Here is a 21081-nt window from a genome sequence, read left to right on the forward strand (position 1 = left end):
TTTAACAAAGATAAGCCCTTAACGTCTTAAACAAATGAAACAAATAAAAGGAACTTGGAACCCGGCCATTGGAACTGGAGTGGCCCATTCAGCTCCTTCAGCCTGCTCACTAATCTGAAGCGTATTCAAATAATACCATCAAACATTTGGGAAATGTGATTTAATTCTATTGTCTTATCCTTGGCTAACAGCATGGAATTAGTTCCCACATTACGAGGGAGCAGAAAAATTATTTTGCTGAAAAAATATCAGCTTTTCTCATTATTAATTTTTCATCTGAAGTCGACTCATTTAAACTAAAGCTTCGCTCAATTACTTTCATGAAACCTCAAAACATTCCCCAACTATCCAGTAACCTTACTTTAACTTCTCTTCACCCCATTGGAAATTCGGATTTTCAATTAATCTCATCCGCTAACTTTGGACTTTTGCAGTCCAACCACATTCGAGAGGACTTGCGAAAGCACAAGAATGGATGGAGCGATTAAAGCAAACATTAGGAAGGATTCACCATTCCCCGGAATCATAGAATCCCTACAGTGCAGGAGGAGGCCATTTGGCCCATCGAGCCAGCACCGACAACAATCCCACCCAGGTCCTATCGCTGTAATCCCACATATTTACCCTGCTAACCACCACCCCCGCCGATGCTCAAGGGCAATTTAGCATGGCCAATCAACCTAACCCACACATCTTTGGACTGTGGGAGGAAACCAGAGCACCCGGAGGACCCAGACACAGGGAGAACATGCAGGCTCCACACAAACAGTCACCCGAGGCCGGAATTGAACCCGGGTCCCTGGAGCTGTGAGGCAGCAGTGCTAACCACAGTGCCACCGTGCCACGGGAGTGCAGCGATATTAGGGAAGATCTAATACTAGGGGTCATGCACTTAAGGTGAGGGGGGAAGTTCAAAGGAGGTGTGAGGGGCAAACTTATTACACAGAGAGTGGTAGGTGTCTGAAATGTGCTGCCGGGGGTGGTAGTGCAGGCAGATATGATAGGGGCGTTTAAGTTGCTTTTAGATAAGCACATGAATATTAAAGGAATAGAGGGATACGGACCAAGGGCAGGCCAAAGGGATTAGTTTAATTTGGTCTCATGTTGGGCACAGCATTGCGGGCTGAAGGGCCTGTTCCTGTGCTGTACTGTTCTATGGTCTAATACTGTATTTTCAGGAATGGGGAATCCTTTCTAATATTTGTTTTAATTGCTCCATCCATTCTATGCTTCCACAGGCCCTATCTAATGTGTTTGGAGCGCAGTAAAAATACCACAGGAGACCTCAATTCTGACTTCCGCAATCAACACAATTTAATGAATAGGTGTAAAGCAAATATTTAATGGAAAAATAATATTTACAGCTGAATTATACTAAGCGATCCCTCAAAAGGCGTAAATGGTCGCAGTGTTTATACTGAGCTGTTATTTTCTACTTAACCTTTGGATAAACAGTTCTAACAATTCACCTGCGGGAAGATAAGTTGGTCTAATCTTTGGTTCCCCGAAGTTTCTGACTTAATTAAACTTAGATCGTTGAACATTGCTTTAAATGCCCTCAGAAATAGTGCCCGGGCTTTTCTGCATAAGAATAGCTCCTGGTTATATTTAGAAACGGGTACAATCACGTCGGAACTGATGGTCCATGTTGGTTTTGAATGTGACCAGGGTCCTCCCTTCAGCCTTTGGCTGGTTGATGCAGCGGTTATATTGGGTTAGACTGGGACATGGAACCCAATATAACCGCTGCATCAACCAGCCAAAGGCTGAAGGGGGGACCCTGGTCACATTTGCCCGGATTTATCCTCTTCTCGTCATTCCCAACCCACCGAGGTCTGGAGCCATTTTTATCGGATTATTTACGGAACACAAGCTCCCGACAAGGTGCGCTCCAGCAAGAGGGAAGTCCAGCATTACGGCAATGTGACACTCCGAAGGGATGGTGTGGAGATGCCGGCGTCGGACTGGGACGGGCACAGTCAGAAGTCCCGCAACACCAGGTTAAAGGGTTAAAGACCAACAGGTTTATTTGAAATCACTTGGTGTTGTGAGACTTCTTACTCCGAGGGGAGGCAGTGGCGTAGCGGCCTTCTCACTAGACTCGTAATCCAGAGACCCAGGGTGATGCTCTGGAGATCTGGTTTCGAATCCCACCACAGCAGATGGTGAAATTTGAATTCAATAAAAACAAAACCTGGAATTAAAAGTCTACCGATGACCATGGAACCATTGTCAATTCTCGTAAAAACCCATCTAGTTCACTAATGTCCTTGAGGAAAGGAAATCTGCCATCCTTACCTGGTCTGATCTACATGTGACTCCAGTGCCACAGCAATGTAGTTGACATTTAATTGCCCTCAGGGACGGGCAATAAATGCTGGCCCAGCCAGCGACACCCACATCCCATGAAAAAATATATAAAAACATCTGCTACAGTAACAAAGGAAGAGAAGGAATTTCAAAAATAATATTTGTCTCTCTCCTGTCCGCTTTAACTGCTGGAATAATTCTAATAAAAGCATTCATACTGCCCAGTTCAAACCTCACATATACATTATGACATTGATAATATTTCATGTGAGTTTTTCAAATGGGCCTGTCATAGGCCTGACTGAGTGGACTGCTCTAGCTATCTAGGCCCAGGTCAGTGTAGTGAGTCATTGCCTCCTACTTTCGGAGGCCCTTTTGTCTCATTATTGGGATTTGATAGTGCAGTGGGGAGCACTATCCTCTGCCTCAGAGTGAAGAGACACTCCGTTAAAACTGAGATGAGGAGGAATTTCTTCCTTAGAAGGTGGTGAATCTGTGGAACTCATTGCCACAGAGGGCTATGGAGACCAGGTCATTGAGTGTCTTTAAGACAGAGAGACTTAGGTTCTTGATCAATAAAGGGATCAAGGGTTATGGGGAGAAGGCAGGAGAATGCGGATGAGAAAAATATCAACTATGATTGAATGACGGGGAAGACTCGATGGGCTGAATGGCCTAATTCTACTCCTATATCTTATGGTCTTATGATCTCAGAGCCAGAGGTTCTGGGTTCGAGTCCCACCCCAGGACTTGAAAGCCAAAGAAGGTGCGTTCATAACGTGGCCAAACAGGTTGAGTATATCTACCTGCAAATTCTGCCGACACGGGGTAATGATGGTCAGGAAGAACGGGAGAGAGTCAATGAAAAAGATGTTGGAGCCTCTACCGTCACTATCCAGACTACAACATGCATGTTTAGACACACGTGTTGCCACAGCTCTCTGAGTGAACTGTAAAGTACCACTATGGTAGTCTCAACGGAGAGAGAACTCGATAAAAATGGCCATTAAGGGAAGGCGATGGCCCACTGGTATTATCGCTGGACTAATAATCCAGAATCTCGGTTAATGTTCTGGGGACCCGGGTTCGAATCCCGCCACGGCAGATGGTGGAATTTGAATTCAATCAAAAATATCTGGAATTAAGAATCTACTGATGACCTTGAAACCATTGTCGATTGTCGGAAAAACCCACCAGGTTCACTAATGTCCTTTAGGGAAGGAAATCTGCTACTCTTACCTGGTCTGGCCTACATGTGACTCTAGAGCCACAGCAATGTGGTTGACTCTCAATTGCCCTCCAAGGGCAACTAGGGATGGGCAATAGATGCTGACCAGCCAGCGACGCCCATGTCCCACGAATGAATAATAAGAAAATTCCCCCATTCATATTCTAATCCTGACCACAGGGAATAAAAGATAAATCACAGAATCCCCACAGTGCGGAAGGAGGCCATTCGGCCCATCGAGTTTAGACTGACCACAATCCCACCCAGGTCCTATCCCCATAACCCCACATATTTACCCTGACACTAAGGGGCAATTTAGCATGGCCAATCTACCTAACCCGCACATCTTTGGACTGTGGGAGGAAACTGGAGCACCAGGAGGAAACCCACGCAGACATGGGGAGAATGTGCAAACTCCACACAGACAGTGACCCAAGGCTGGAATTAAACCCGGGTCCCTGGCGCTGCGAGGCAGCAGTGCTAGCCACTGTGCCACGAAGCCACCCCATTAAGTAGAGTATGAGATGAAAGGAAGACTAAGGGATATATTAGGACCAAATGGGGGGTGGGGGTGAGGGGGTGGGGGGGTGGGGAGTGTAATTTTGAGTTTGAGTAATAGTGGAGAACATCAAAGCTGCCTGTTGAGGTTCCTTCTGATTTTTATTTCTATTACAGTCATAAACTTAAAATTAGCCCTTGGAGTCTGTCACGAGTTCTCAGATTGAATTTGATAGGTTTCCATCAGTTTAATTGTGTTAAGCAGAGCCAAATGGAAGCTGATGCTTATCATAAATGTAATCTCTGGTCCATTATTCAGTCTGCTCAAACTTACCACTTGGAGCTTGATCAGCGCACAGACTGAGTTCCTCTTCACTGCCGCAAAGCTGCTGCTGAATGTCTTCCGTACACAGCTGATCCTGTGCAAGGCTTGCTGGGACGTGCCTTCCAGACCAGACACTGACCGACATATCAGAGGGATCTTTGATCGTGAGGAGAAAAGTTTCTTGAGGAGCTCGCTAGTTGGAGGAAAGGGTCGATAGATTAGCTGCATTTCATTGGTGGCACTGTGTCGAACGGTATAGCAATTGTGATGCGTCATAGACTGAACTCAAGGTTTGATTCCCTGGGGGGGCGATCTTGCCAAGAAAATTCTAAATGCCAAACGAGCGTAAAAGCGGGAGAGAATCGCGCCCTTTTTTCTTGGCGTGAGAAAAAAATCAAATCTTATCACATTTAAAAAAAAAATGAGGCAAAGTGTGATTCTCACCAGTAGGGGGAGTGGATGGAGTCTATTCACGTCAGGAAGCCGGCTGCTGACTGCTAGAGTGCGCTATTGCCTTTGCGCCATGATCAACACTGGGAGATTGTCACTCCTCCACTCCCCCAATCGCCCCTCCACCAATTGTACCCCCTCCCAGCAAATCCCCTGACCGATCACCGCACCCCCCCCCCCCCCACTCACCTTTTGGCATTTGTACATGCTCCACCCACGGTTTGTCACTCATTAGCCTCAATGAGCTATTTGGGTGCAAGATATTTCTGATCAAGATGCCCAGCCAGAATGAAGTTACATTGACAGTATTTCCAAAATGGGATTGCATCCAACCAACCTTAATGATTGGTTCCAGAGCTCCACTAGTGAGCCCATGAATATGCACGACAGTGTCCACATCATCTGAACCTTGATGCTGAATGTAATCAGCCATAGAGCATTACTCAAGATGGCCGGTTGATTCTAGGAAGTGAAAGCATGACTTCCTAACCAGAAATCCTATGGCCACTTGTGCTTGAGTTTCAAATGAATCGCCAGGTTTAGAATCATGGAATCACGGAATCCCTACAGTGCAGAGAAAGGCCATTCAGCCCATCGAGTCTGCGTCAACTCTCCGAATGAGCACCTTACCCTGACTCTCTGCCCTATCCCCATAACCCCATGCATTTAACACATCTTGGGGCAATTTAGCATGGCCAATGCACCTAACCTGCACATTTTTGGGCGGTGGGAGGAAACCAGAGCACCCGGAGGAAACCCACACAGACGCGGAGAGAACGTGTAAACTCCACAGTCACCCAAGGCTGGAATCAAACCCAGGTCCTTGGCACTGTGCCACCGTGCTGCCCATAAGGGTAAGGGTAATTCAGACAGTGCATGAAGTTAGCACATCAGTTGGCTGAATTGGCTACGCACAACTGGCAGGCAGGTACCCATTAACCTCCAGAAGCACACTTCCTGAGGAAGTGTCAGCACACCCACCTCCAAAGCCACTTCTGCCCCAGGATGGAAATTCAGCCCTAGGAATCACTGCCTCGTTTGAACACGAGATTAGCATCTTTGTGTGATTTATCTCCTCTCCTCCTCTGGTCACCCTTTATTGTGTCCTGTGTTTAGGCTCAGCTCTTTGCTCCAATCTTCAATAACACAACGTTTTGTAGCACTGGCTCGTCTTCCATTAAATCACCAAGATCTCCGTTTAGACCAACATGAAGCTTTGGCGGCACGGTGGCACAATGATTAGCACTGTTGCCTCACATAGCCAAGGACCTCGGTTCGATTCCCAGCTTGGGTCACTGTCTGTATGGAGTCTGCACATTCTCTCTGTGTCTGCATGGGTTTCCTCCGAGTGCTCCGGTTTCCTCCCACAGTCCAAAAGACCTGCTGGTTAAGTGCATTAGCCAATGCTAAATTCTCCCTCAGTGTACCCGAACAGGCGCTGGAGTGTGATGACTGGGGGATTTTCACAGTAACTTCATTGTTAATATAAGCCTACTTGTGACTAATAAATAAACTTTAACTGAGACTTCCCTCTATAATCTGTACAATATTAAGAAAAATAATTTGAAAACAGCTTGCACTAATTCACGACATAGATTTATATTAATAAAGAAACATAATTCTGAATGGGGTTGTAAAAGACCAAAGGGAAACATATATCAATCCCAAACACCATCCATTGCAAAGACCCAGAAGAGAGCTCAGTACGAATGAAATATTGTATATTGATTCATCTGTTAATAGGTGTAATAGGTATTAATAATGCAGATAGCTTCAAGGAACATTCATTATGCAAGAATAGGTGAACTAGTTCTCAATACATAATGTGCCAGAAAGGACATGGCTTTATGTCCTCAGATAGCTGAAGAAACTTGAAGGAATGCCTGCTTAGTGTAAGTGTCAATTATAAATTATTCTAATAGATTTGGTTTATACATATTTTAATTGTCATCCCTTGTGTGAAATGTTTGTAGAATGTGGGCAAAATCTAAAACTCAATAAATTACGTTGCAGCTTTGGTTAAGCAGTTGTCTCTCTCAAGTGCAAAGGAGTTGTTTCCCCTTATGAGAATGTCTAGGACCAGAATCTGGGGTCGCCCATTTAAAACAGAGATGAGGAGGAACGCAAACAGAGGCAGTGAATCGGTAGAATTCTTTACCCCAGAGGGCTGTAGAGGCTGGGTTGTTAAGTATGTTCCAGGCTGAGATCGACAGATCTTTAATCAGTAAGTGAATCGAGGGTTATGGGGATAAGGCGGGAAAGCGATGTTGCGGATTATCACATCAGATCAGTCATGATCTCATTGAATGGTGGAGCAAGCTTGATGGGCCGAATGGCCTACTTCTGCTCCTACGTCTCATGGTCTTGTGGTCACCGGGCTGTTGGTACAGAAAACAATAGCATGTAACTTCCGAGCACAGGAATGTCATAACTGGGGGGGAGGGGGGGGGGGGGGTAGTACCCCAGAGATGCACTGGAAATACCCCACAGAAGGACCCAGGTAAGCTTTGCATAGCAATTAATTTTGATTTGATTTGAGTTTTGATTTGATTTATTATTATCAGATATATTGGTATATAGTGAAAAGTATTGTTTCTTACATTGGGCAATTGCTCTGCACCAGGAACCATTCAAAGCTTTGATATGAATCACAGATTCTTGAGGCTCCATGACATCTTACCAGAATAGTTACCCAGGAAACGTGAAAATAATTAAAATCACTTCTAACTCCTGGATAACGATAGTACTGATGCCACCCCCCCCCCCACCGCCCCCCCCCACCCCCCCCCTCCACCCCCAACTCCACGCTCACCCATCAACCACCTGACCCTCCCCCATTAACCATCCAACCCAAAATGCCCACTGACCCCCCAATTCCCACCCCCACAAACACCCACCCCCCACCCCCAACTGCCCCCCTGACACTCCCTCACTGGCCACCCAACCCCAACACCCCTGTGACCTTCACCCTGGCTTCTCAAAGTGGCTGTACCTTTAATACTACTTGTTTTACGGAAGCTAGTGCTGTAAATAAAATGGGGCGTGGTTTCCTTACCTCTAACCTTCCAGTTCTCGACTCAGAGCCTTGGGAACCCACTGCTCTAGACAGCTCTCAACCAGCCTGAGTCTGAAGGTCAGACGGGAGGAGGATGGCTGGATTTTAGGGTAAGAAACCAGAAGCGGAGTGGGAATCCGACTCGGATTATCACTCCACGGAATCTCAGGGCAATAGTGCACATCCCAACACACTGCGAGTTAGGTTAACAGGTATGGGGCAGGGAAGAGGGACCTTCTGTATGGAACCATCTATATGTACTTGGCATAGGATTATCTGTGGACTTGCAGGAGGTATGAATGAATGAATACAGGTGTTGGTTTTTCCCATTGCTGAGACAGGCTAGTCTCTGTCTCCCTACGACAAGTGCTATCAATTCATGAAGTACATTTAGATTGGTGAAGTGAACATTGAACTCAAGGGAGAAGGGGAATTGATTGATTCTTTAATAATTGCAAGCGTAGACTCTCGCACTCGCATTAGTATGTGTGATCAGGTACAGTGCCTGATAAGGTGATGAATACAGATTGAATCGTGCAATTTGGGTAAATACTTAAAGGAGAAAGCATTGTATGCATATGCGGGAAGTGGGGGTGCAGATGGTGGGGTTTGGGACCATCTGGATTGCTCTTTGAAAGATCCAGCAGACTCGGGTCAAACTACCTCCTCCCGGGTGGTATTATTCCATGAAACTCAAATGCTATTTGATGGACTCTTGTGACAAAAGAAAAAGAGGGAAATTTCTTTGGCCTGCCCTAGTATAGGGTGGAAGCACGGAGTGCCAGGGAACTTATCCCCATTTTTGGAGGAGAAAAAAAATCAGTCCATAATAACAAAATGGAAAGTTCTGAAATTTGGCGACACGGTGGCACAGAGGTTGGCAAAGCTGCCTCACAGCGCCAGGAACCTGGGTTCAATTCCGGCCTTGGGTCACTGTCTGTGTGGAATCCACACGTTCTCCCCATGTCTGCAAGAGTTTCCTCCGGGTGCTCTGGTTTCCACCCACAGTCCAAACATGTGCAGGTTAGGTGCATTGGCCGTGCTAATTTGCCACTTAGTGTCAGGGGATTAGAAGGATAAATGCTTGGGGTTACAGGGATAGGGTCTGGGTGGGATTGTGGTCGATGCAGACTCGATGGGCCGAATGGCCTCCTTCTGCACTGTCAGGATTTGAAAAAAATTCTAATGTGCGGATTAGGTTGATTGGCCATGCTAAATTGCCCCTTGGTGTCCTAAGATGTGTAGTTAAGTTGCATTAGGGGTTACGGGGATCGGGTCGGGGGAGGCGTTGCGTGGGGTTGGATAAGATGCTGAGTTGGTGCAGACTCGATGGGCCGAATGGCTTCCTTCTGCACTGTAGGATTCTATGATGATGATTAAATTCATGAAACTAAAACAAAAATTTGCGTAAAATGTGTACATATCTCCACTCCATTCCTGAAATTCCTGTTGGACACAGCTCCACAAGGGCTGTGAAATGAGGCTTGCTCAGTTGGCCATTGTTCATGCATGAAGCTTGAGGGTGGGGGTTGAGGGGAGTTATGTAGCAACGGAGGACGAGAGCCTAGCTCAGAACATATCACCTGGTGCCAACTCCCCTGCACCTCCAGACAATGTAAGAAGTTTAACAACACCAGGTTAAAGTCCAACAGGTTTATTTGGTAGCAAATGCCACTAGCTTTCGGAGGCTGCCCCTTCGTCAGGTGGAGTGGAGATCTGCTCACTAACAGGGCATACAGAGACACAAGCTCAATTTACAGAATAATGATTGGAATGCAGTCTTTACAGATAATCAAGTCTGAAAGGTACAAACAATGTGAGATTTGTGTCTCTGTATGCCCTGTTTGTGAGCAGATCTCCACTCCACCTGACGAAGGGGCAGCGCTGCGAAAGCTAGTGGCATTTGCTACCAAATAAACCTGTTGGACTTTAACCTGGTGTTGTGAAACTTCTTACTGTGTTTACCCCAGTCCAACGCCAGCATCTCCATATCATGGCCTCCAGACAATGTCAGTTTAGCTGATTATTTCCCCCTTCTTAATCCAGTGACACTGAGGCCAATTGTCGCAGGCATGCTGTCACTCTGGCTATGGCCAGCTGATTCTGTACAGACCAGGACCCTGGCAGACAGGCGTGACTCAGTGCTTTAGTTTCTGGGTCTTACAGGTGGTCTTATCCATCAGGCTATAACACTTACAGTCTTGATTCCTGCAGCAGCTGACTGGCATTCTCTCGGGACTGGTTCTGCTTGACTTTATTGATCCAGCCCGTCAGGTCATACCGCACAGGGTCCATGCCAAACTGGTGGGCAATCACAAACTGCTGCTCCTGCTCGCACCTCCTCACTGGCTGTTTCTCTGCGAGCACAAAATCATCAGTCAGTCTCAGACAGGAGAGCTTAAACTATAGTCAATTTCAGTTAAATATTCCGAATGCAACCGCCTTAGACCCAGAAGCGTTGACAGTTAGGAAAATTTGTATTTATTCTAAAATACTTGGGGATCCAAAGATGTGCGGGTTAGGTGGCCATGGTAAATTGCCTCTTCGTGTCAGGGGAATTAATAGGGTAAATATGTGGGGTTATGGGGATCGGGTCTGGGTGGGATTATAGTTGGTGCAGGCTTGATGGGCTGAATGGCCTCCTTCTACACTGTAGGAATTTGATGATTCTGTGATTCAATGATTTAGTAATTATTATTAAAACTGCTTAACAGAAAATTTTACGAGTTTGTGTCCCTTTAAAGGAATCAATTATCATTTTTGGAAATACGAAATACATGTTGACCTCTGACATGTCGACCTTTGACCTGGAAGCAATGCCAACAGGACGGAACTTAAAATACAGAGACCATATGGCACAGAAAGAGAAAATGGAAGAGCTGGATAGAGGGAAGATAACCAGCAAGCTGAGTGACTGACTGCGTGAGATAATCTTTGCTGTATCTGCTATCTTATTCCATGTGTAATTTACAATTCAAACAGGTTGTGATATGCCTGTTAATTCATGTTTAATTTACATTCATTTACAAGGAGTGAAACATTATTGGTAATTTCTTCATTTGGGGGCCATTGTTGGGCATCACAGTGGCACAGTGGTTGGCACTGCTGACTCACAGTGCCAGCGACCCGGGTTCAATTCCAGCCTCAGGTGACGACTGCCTGTGTGGAGTTTGCACATTCTCCCAGTGTCTGCGTGGGTTTCCTCTGGGTGCATCCGGTTTCCTCCCACACTCCAAAGATGTGGAGGTTAGGGGAATTGGCCAAGCTAAATTGCCCATTCGTGTCAGGGGATTAGGAGGGTAAATACGTGGGGTTACGGGGATAGGGCCTGGGTGGGATTGTTATCAGTGCAGGCTCGATGGGCCAAATGGTCTCCTTCTGCATTGTAGGCATACTATGATTCTTTGGTAAATTTAGTTACTTTGTGGATACCAACGATTGGAATCGTAATACTTAAATTCCAAGATCCCAGCAGATATAAATGAAGGAAAATGCATGGGGAAAGGTATAGGATGGTTGGGCAGGGAAAAAGTAAGTAATTCCTGTTCTAAAAGCTCTCTCCATAGATTAAGAAAATACAGTATTATAAATATTTAATAGCCAAAGATCTGCCCTATCCCTTAATCTCATATTTCTAAATTTGCTTCCTTTACATGATTTAAATGCAATCTATATTTCTTGTTTTTTTATCTTCCCGGTTTGCACTCTGTGTGTCTCGATGCAAATAGAACAGAGAACATAGAACATAGAAAAGCTACAGCACAAACAGGCCCTTTGGCCCACAAGTTGCGCCGAACATGTCCCTACCTACTAGGCTTACCTATAACCCTCTATCTTACTAACTTCCATGAACTTATCCAAAAGTCTCTTAAAAGACCCTATCGAATCTGCCTCCACCACCACTACCGGCAGCCGATTCCGCGCACTCACCACCCTCTGAGTGAAAAACGTACCCCTAACATCTCCTCTGTACCTACTCCCCAGCACCCTAAACCTGTGACCTCTTGTGGCAACCATTTCAGCCCTGGGTAAAAGCCTCTGAGAATCCACTCTACCAATACCTCTCAACATCTTATACACCTTTATCAGGTCACCTCTCATCCTTCGCTTCTCCAAAGAGAAAAGACCTAGCTTTCTCAACCTATCCTCATAAGGCATGCCACCTAATCCAGGCAACATCCTTGTAAATCTCCTCTGCACCCTTTCTATGGCTTCCACATCCTTTCTGTAATGAGGCGACCAGAACTGGGCACAGTACTCCAGGTGGGGTCTGACCAGGGTCCTATACAGCTGCAGCATTATCTCCCGATTTCTAAACTCAATTCCTCTATTGATGAAGGCCAGTATTCCATACGCCTTCTTAACCACAGCCTCCACCTGCGATGCTGCTTTGAGCGTCCTATGAACCCGGACCCCATATACTTCAATCTGATTCATGGAGGAGCTCATTGCTGCTTGTCCTGTTCATAAACACGAGAGATACAACACCCCGGGGGTTGCCATTGACCAGAAATTGAACTGGACTAGCCATATAAATACTGTGGCTGCAAAAGCAGGTCAGTGGCTGGGAATTCTGCAATGAGTAACTCACCTCCTGCCTGACTCACCAAAGCCTGTCCACCATCTATGAGGCACAAGTCAGGCGTGTGATGGAATATTCTCTACTTGCCTGGATGGGTGCAGCTCCAACAATCAAGAAGCTCGACACCATCCAGGACAAAACAGCCCACTTGATTGGCATCCCATCCACTATTTTCAACATTCACTCCCTCCACCAGTGATGCACAGTGGCAGCAGTGTGTACCAACTACAAGGTGCACTGCAACACCTCATCAAGGCTCCTTAAACCTTCGAAATGTGTAACCTCTACCACCTAGAAAGACAAGGGCAGCATAATTCAGCTAAGAAGGACCAAAGGGTTGATTAAGAAGGGGAAAATACAGTACAAAAGTAAGCTTGCAGGGAACATAAAGACTGACACTAAGAGTTTCTACAGATACATGAAGAGAAAGAGGTTGGTGAAGACAAATGTACGTCCCCTACAGACAGAATCAGGGGAATGTATAATAGGGAACAAAGAAATGGCTGAGCAACTGAATACATTGGTTCTGTCTTCACAGAAGAGGACACAAATCAAATGCCAGAAATGTTGGAGAATGCAAGATTTAGTGAGAGGGAAGAACTGAGGGAGATCAATATTAGTAGAGAAATGTTGGGAAAATTGATGGGATTGAAGGTGGATAAAACCCCAGGGCCTGATAATCTACATCCCAGAGCACTTCAGGAAGTGGCTCTAGAAATAGTGGATGTATTGGTGGCCATCTTCCAGGATTCTATAGACTCTGGAACAGTCCCTGCAGATTGGAGGGTAGCTAATGTCACTCCAATATTCAAAAAGGGAGATAGAGAGAAAAAAGGGAATTATAGACCAGTAAGCTTTAACGTCGATAGTGGGGGAAATTCTTGAATCCTTTATTAAGGACCTTATAGCAGCGCATTTAGAAAGCAGTGGCAGGATCAGACAGAGTCAGCATGGATTTATGAAGGGGAATTCATGCTTGACAAATCTGTTGGAATTCTTTGAAGCTGTAACAAGTAGAATTGACAAGGGGGAACCAGTAGATGTGATATATTTGGACTTTCAGAAAGCAGAGATTATCGTGCAAGATTAAAGCACATGCGACTGGGGGAAGTGTATTGTGATGGATAGAAAACTGGTTGGCAGAGAGGAAACAAGGAGTAGGAATTTATGGGTGCTTTTCAAATTGGCAGGCAGTAACTAGTGGGGTGCCACGGGAATCGGTGCTATACACAATATATATTAATGATTTGGATGAGGGAACAAAATGTAACATCTCAAAGTTTGCAGATGATACCACGTTGGGTGGGAGAATTAACTATGATGCAGTTGCAGAGATCCTTCAGAATGATCTGGACAGGTTGGGTGAGTGGGCAAATCAATGGCAGATGCAGTATAATTTGGATAAATGTGAGGTTATTCACTTTGGAAGCAAAAACAAGAAGGCAGATTACTACCTGAATGGCTGTAAATTGAGAGAGGGGAGTGTGCAGCGGGACCTGGATGTCTTTGTGCACCAGTCACTGAAGGTAAGCACGCAGGTGCAGCAGGCGGTAAAGAAGGCAAATGGCATGTTGGCCTTCATTGTGAGAAGTCTCAAGTACTGGAACAGGGATGTGTTGCTGCAATTATACAGGGCTTTGGTGAGGCCACACCTAGAGTATTGTGTGCAGTTTTGGTCTCCTTTTCTGAGGAAGGATGTTCTTGCTCTCGAGGGAGTGCAGCGAAGGTTTACCAGGCTGATTCCGGGGATGGCGGGACTGATGTATGAGGAGAGATTGACTAGGTTAGGATTGTTTTCACTGGAGTTCAGATGAATGAGGGGGGATCTCATAGACACTTATAAAATTCTAATAGGACTAGATGGGATAGATGCAGAAAGGATGTTCCCGATGGTGGGGGAGTCCAGAACCAGGGGTCACAGTCTGAGGATTTGAGATAGACCATTTAGGACAGAGATGAGGAGACATTTCTTCACCAAAGAGTGGTGAGCCTGTAGAATTCATTACCATGGGAAGCAGTTGATGCCAAAACATTGAACGTATTCAAGAGGCGGCTGGATATAGCATTTGGGACAAATGGGATCAAAGGTTATGAGGAGAAAGCAGGATTAGGCTATTGAGTTGGATGATCAGCCATGATCGTGATGAATGGTGGCGCAGGCTCGAAGGGCTGAATGGCCTCCTCCTGCTCCTATCTTCTATGTTTCTATGAAGCATGCGAACAGCAACACCTGCAAGTTCCCCTGCAAGCCACTCACCATCCTGAACTGTTGCTGGGTCAAAATCCTGTAACTCTCTTCCTAACAACACTGTGGGTGTACCTACACCACATGGACTGCAGCGGTTCAAGGGGATGATTTATCACCACCTTCTTAAGGATGAGCAATAAATTCCGGCCTAGCCAGCGATGTCCAAACTCCATGAATGAATCAATAAATTTTAAAATTCCCTATAGAGGGTATCATACTGACCAGACAATGAATCAGTAGAAATCACCATTAATAAGCCCAAAAAAGTCCCTGGGTAAGTGGTGAATCTCCTCTCGACCCTTTCTAAGGGCTTGACATCTTTTCTGAAGCGTGGAGGCATACTTGGCCACTATATTCCAGGCTTAGGCTTAAGCAATGATTTATAAATATCTAGCATGATCTCTTTCCTATTAGATTCCATCCTTCCATTTAAAAACCCAAGCAAAGCATTTGTTTTTACAACTACCTCATGAGCCTGCCATACCACCTTTAAGGATGAAGATATATAGACACTAAAGTCTCCAATTATTCAGATACACTTTTTAAAATTGTGCCATTACAGAGTCATGGACTCCCTGCAGCGCAGAAGGAGGCCATTCAGCCCATCGAGTCTGCACCGAATCTCTGACAGTATTTTACACAAGCCCTATAGCTGTAACCTCACATATTTACCCTGCTAATCCTCTTAACCTACATATCTTGGGACACTAAGGGGCAATTTAGCCTGGCCAAGCCACCTAACCTGCACATCCTTGGAATGTGGGAGGAAACCGGAGCACCCGGGGGGAACCCACGCAGACACAGGGAGAACATGCAAACTCCATACAGTGACCCGAGCCGGGAATCGAACCCAGGTCCCTGGCGTTGTGAGGCAGCAGTGCTAACCACTGTGCCACCTATGTGGTCATTTATTTCATTGCTCTCCTGTGTGTGTAATTTGGCTGCTTTCCCTGTCCACATTACAACAGCGACCACACTTTGTTGGCTGGGAACCACTTTGGAACATGATTAAAATGTTAAAGGTGCTAAATAAATGTATGTTCTTTTTTGCTGACAGAAAGGATGCAGGAAGAAAGCAGGTGTCTCCTGAAAGATTTCATTCTTCACCCAGTGACCAGCCTCAGAGTAAAATTGTCAAATACAGCAGACCTCTGACTTCAGCCCTTTCACTTTGTTGTAGCTTTGGGATTTATAGGAACCTCAGCCAAAGAACTAAGAGGCCACATTTTGTGCATGATCTTTGTTGCAGAAACATGAACACCTGAATAGCAGCCAGAGTACATTAATAGTTGTTTCAAATCACTGTATTGTATTTATTTATTAGTGTCACAAGTAGGCTTACATTAACACTGCAATGAAGTTACTGTGAAAATCCCCAAGTCGCCACACTCCGATGCCTGTTCGGGTACACTGAGGGAGAATTTAACACGGCCAATACACCTAACCAGCACGTCTTTCGGACTGTGGGGGGAAACCGGAGCACCCAGAGGAAACCCATGCAGACACGGGGAGAACACGCGGACTTGCACAGACCCGGGAATCGAACCCGGGACCCTGACGCTGTGAGGCAGCAGTGCTAACCACTGAGCCACCGTGCCACCCTAATCGTCGCATGAATTTCTGTCATGGTTTCCCAGGGTGAGAAGCAGGTGTTCTAAAGACACAATTGTTTAAATGTCCAACGAAGAATTTCTAAGAAGATATCAGTGTTGGTTTCTTCATGAGTTGCTTGCACTGACATCAACATTAATCTGTCATTGAGCCAGTGGACTTAACAAGAAATACATTACTGAAGATAGACAAGGTACCTTACCAGATACTGTGCTCAATAAACCATCACTGATGTGTTGATCATACCTTTGCAACTGATGTCTTGTGCGTGCTAATTAAAATAACATATTAGAGCTGTAATCTCCCACACACCTCCTCGAGTAGACTACGCCTCTTTTTTTCTTTATCATTACCTTCGTTATCCATTCCCTTCTTCTCAAAGTAGGAGCAAAGGCGATCGAGGACGACAGTATCATTGGAGCCTTGAACTAAGACCTCTTCCTCCAGAATCCACAGAAGGCCTTTGGGCTCCTCGCCCTGGTTAGATGGCTGAACCTTGAACTGACAGATAAAATACTAAGCATGAGGCACAGATTAAATGCAAATAAATTCATAGAATTACCACAGTGCTGAAGGAGGCCATTCGGTCCATCGAGTCTGCACTGACAACAATCCCACCCAGGCCCTATCTCTATAACCCCGCCTATTTACCCTGCTAATCCCCTTAACACTAAGGAGCAATTTGGCATAGCCAGTCAACCTAACCCTCACATCTTTCGAGTGTGGGAGGAAACCAGAGCACCCAGAAGAAACCCACACAGACATGGGGAGAACATGCAAACTCCACACAGACAGTGACCCGAGGCCGGGAATTGAACTCGGGCCCCTGGCATTGTGAGGCAGCAGTGCTAACCACTGCGCCACCATGCTGGTGTACTTGCAATTCCATGCTGATTTAGGATACCTGGATGTAATTACAGCAAGATAACAGAAAACTGAGGGTGGGGTTCCATGATTCTATGATTCTAACTTCACAGAATCACAGAATTGTTACAGAGTAGAAAGAGGCCATTTGGCCCATTGTATCTGTACTAGCTCTCCAAATGAGCATCATGACTTAGTGCCATTCTCCTGCCTTTTTCCCCATACACCTACACACTGTTTCTATTCATGTAATTATCCAATGCCCTCTTGAGTGCCTTGATTGAAGATGCCCCCACCACACTTCCAGATTGTGCATTCCAGACCCCAACCACTCGCTGTGTGAAAATGGTTTTTCTCACATCACATTTGCTTCTTTTGCAAATCACTTTCAATCTGTGTCCTCTCATTCTTGATCCTTTTATGAGGGGGAACAGTTTCTCCCTCTCTACTCCATCCAGCCCCCTCGCGATTTTGAACATCTCTATCAAATCTCCTCTTAGCCTTCTCCCCTGCAAGGAGAACAGTCCCAACCTCTCCAATCTATCCTCATTCCCATCTCTGGAACCATTCTTGTAAATCTCTTGTAAAAGTAAGCGGCACAGTAGCACAGTGATTATAACCGCTGCCTCGCAGTGCCAGGGACCTGGGTTCGATTCCAACCTTGGGTCGCTGTCTGTGTGGAGTTTGCACATTCTCCCCCGTGTCTGCATGGGTTTCCTTCCGGTGCTCCGGTTTCCTCTCACAGTCCAAAGATGTGCAGGTTAGGTGGATTGGCCGTGCTAAACTGCCTGTGAGGGGGGAATTTTCCCGTTCCGCCCGCCACGGGAAACGTAGTGTGCAAGGGACAGACCATGGAAAGGTCCGTTGACCTCAGGGGTTTTTTCCGGCTTCAGGGTGAGCGTGGCTGGAAAATCCCGCCCTCAGTCCCGAGATGTGTGGGCTAGATGGGTTAGCTATGGTAAATGTGTGATGTTCTGGGGATCGGGTAGGGGAGAGGGCCTGGGTAAGATGCTCTGTCAGAGAGTCGGTGCAGACCCGATGGGCCGAACGTACTCCTTCTGCACTGTAGGGATTCTATGATTCGAAAACACAAGGGACCGAATGGCCTCTTTCTGGGCTGTGTCTCACTAAGACACCGTAAAGCTCGATAACAGTCATTTGTTTCCTCAGTTACCCACAAACATTGCACAGTGAGACTTAACTCAGAAAAACGCCTCCGACTGCAATGATGGGAGAATTTCCATATCCGCCTGTCGTTGTGGGAAAGGCAACTTGGTGCCAAATGGAGAGTAGACTTTTGCCACGAGCTCAGGAACTGTAGTGAGACCACCCAGACTGAGTTCACAGCGGAATTCAGGGAACATATTGGCTTCAAACTGAGGGTTCTATCGGAAAGCTATCCTTTAACCTCCAGTTCCCAGGGGTGACAGTCACAGGCTGTTTTACTTATTAATACCCACTTGAAATATGTCAAATATCACTTTGCAAGTTGATAGTGATGAAAACATTACTGCAATCACCAGGTTGAATGCCTGACCTTAATATTTCGAGTGTGTCACTGGTTTTGTCCCAGTGATATGACCATAATATTAGTTGCAGTGTCGGAATGTACTGGTTGACTGTGTGGAGGTGGGTGGATGAAAGTGTGCGTGTAGGATGGGGTTTGGAAACAGTTTAACTGAGAGTAGGAAGGCTGATGGCTTTTTCGCAAACCAGAAACTGTGGTTAAAAATAAACCCGGCTTGCTAGAAAGCATCCGAGGCCTTTTCCACTCAATTTCCTGCACTTTCTGAACCTTAGAAGGAGTTGAATCCATCGCGTTCAAGGGTTAATCATTTTCAACAACAGTGTTATAGAAGATAATAAGAGCAACTATTGCTAAGTCACAGCGGATGACTAGCATTGGAAATGGTGATATAGCAATTATCTTGATGGAAATCAGATAACTGTAATTGGAATACTGGAATTGCACCGGCAGGATTCACCAAATGGGAAAAACTTTAAAGTTTATTTATTAGTATCACAAGTAGGCTTACATTAACACTGCAATGAAGTTACTGTGAAAATCCTTTAGTCGCCACACTCCGGTTCCTGTTCGGGTACACTGGGACGGCACGGCGGCGCAGTGGTTAGCACTGTTGCCTCACAGCACCAGGGACATGGGTTCGATTCCCGGCTTGGGTCACTGTCTGGGCGGAGTCTCCACGTTCTCCCCGTGTCTGCGTGGGTTTCCTCCAGGTGCTCCAGCTTCCTCCCAAAGTCGGAAAGATGAGTTGGTCAGGTGCAGTGACCATGCTAAATTCTCCCTCCGTTAAAGTTCGGGTACACTGGGACAGCATGGTGGCACAGTGGTTAGCACTGCTGCCTCACAGTGCCAGGGACCCGGATTTGAATTCCGGCTTGGGTCACTGTCTGTGCGGAGTCTGCACGTTCTCCCCGTGTCTGCGTGGGTTTCTTCCGGGTTTCCTCCCACAGTCTTAAAGACGTGCTGGTTAGGTGCATTGACCCGAACAGATGCCGGAGTGTGCCGACTAGGGGAATTTCACAGTAACTTCATTGCAATGTTAATGTAAGCCTTACTTGTGACTAATAAATAAACTTTAACTTTAACTGAGGGAGAATTTAGCATGGTCAATGCACCTAACCATCTCATCTTTCCGACTGTGGGAGGAAACCGGAGCACCCAGAGGTAACCCACGCAGACATGGGGAGAACGTGCAAACTCCACACAGACAGTGACCCAATTCGGGAATCGAACCTGGCTCCCTGGTGTTGTGAGGCAGCAGTGCTAACCACCGTGCCATCGTCCTGTTGTAAAGGCACCTGTGCTCCAGATTCCGAGATACGTTTAACTTGGAATGTTCTGTTCCTCTTCCAAGAAATGCATACCAAGAAGGAGGGTCGAAAAGAGGTACAATTCCAGAGGACCTCCCAAGTACAGATGAGAGCTTAAGATGGTGACATTTGATACTGGGTTTCAAAAGGAGATCAGGGAGTCAAAAAGTAGGGTTTGTCCTGAAGGAAGGTAAGATTTGAAAGGGGGGGGGGGCTTTCCAGGTACAAGGACTTCATGCTTGACAACCATTGGCGCAAAGAACATTATGCAGAGAGGTTCAACTATGGGAGACCCAAACTTTTTATGAGATAAACACAATACCATTTGAAAATTGTCACACAAAAAAAAATCACATGACCAAATGATCAAGTATTACAAGGATGACAAGGTAGCACAGTGGTTAGCATTGCTGCTTCATAGCACCAGGGACCCAGGTTCAATTCCCGCCTTGGGTCACTGTCTGTGCGGACTTTGCACATTCTTCCTGTGTTTGCGTGGGTCTCCTCCGGGTGCTCCAGTTTCCTCCCACACTCCAAAAGTGTGAAGGTTATGTGGATTGGCCATGCTAAATTCTCCCTTAGTGTCCCAAGATGCCTAGGTTAGATGGATTAGCCTGGTAAATGTACAGGGCTATGACCTAGAATGACCTAGACCTGGAATTCCTACAGTGCAGAAGGACACTCTACGGCCCATTGAGCCTGCACCAACAACAATCCCACACAGGCCCTATCCCCATAACCCCAAATATTTACCCTGCTAATTCCCCGACACTAAGGGGCAATTTAGCATGGCCAATCAACCTAATCCACACATCGGTGAGTCAGAGAGTCAGTGCAAACTCGATGGGCTGAATGGCCTCCATCTGCACTGTAGGGATTCTATGAATCGATGAAGATGTTGAGGGCCAGGAATCATGTGATCAGACCTCTAAGAATACATCCAATGAGAGGTGGCGTATCCATTCAGTGACTTACTCACCAAGAGAAGCAGAAAAGCATTCGATATCGGGCTCACAGATTCTATTCTCCAATTTACCCAGCCAATTACAGAATGATTTCACCCTTAGACGGCACT

At 46.0% G+C, this 21081-nt stretch overlaps 1 protein-coding gene across 5 annotated transcripts in view; it reads right to left on the reverse strand.

The window, feature by feature from the left end:
* Window positions 1–21081, reverse strand: part of LOC144502880 (unconventional myosin-XVIIIb-like) — a 363270-nt gene that overhangs the window by 182368 nt on the left and 159821 nt on the right. For all 5 annotated transcript variants that reach the window (XM_078227267.1, XM_078227266.1, XM_078227270.1 and 2 more), the window contains 3 exons: window positions 16661–16808; window positions 10064–10223; window positions 4371–4554 (listed from right to left, as the gene is read on the reverse strand). In XM_078227267.1, coding sequence (XP_078083393.1) covers window positions 4371–4554; window positions 10064–10223; window positions 16661–16808 — 492 coding nt within the window. The remainder of the gene's footprint in view (window positions 1–4370; window positions 4555–10063; window positions 10224–16660; window positions 16809–21081) is intronic.

This window comes from Mustelus asterias, chromosome 13 (assembly GCF_964213995.1).
Source record: "Mustelus asterias chromosome 13, sMusAst1.hap1.1, whole genome shotgun sequence".
Taxonomy (NCBI): domain Eukaryota; kingdom Metazoa; phylum Chordata; class Chondrichthyes; order Carcharhiniformes; family Triakidae; genus Mustelus; species Mustelus asterias.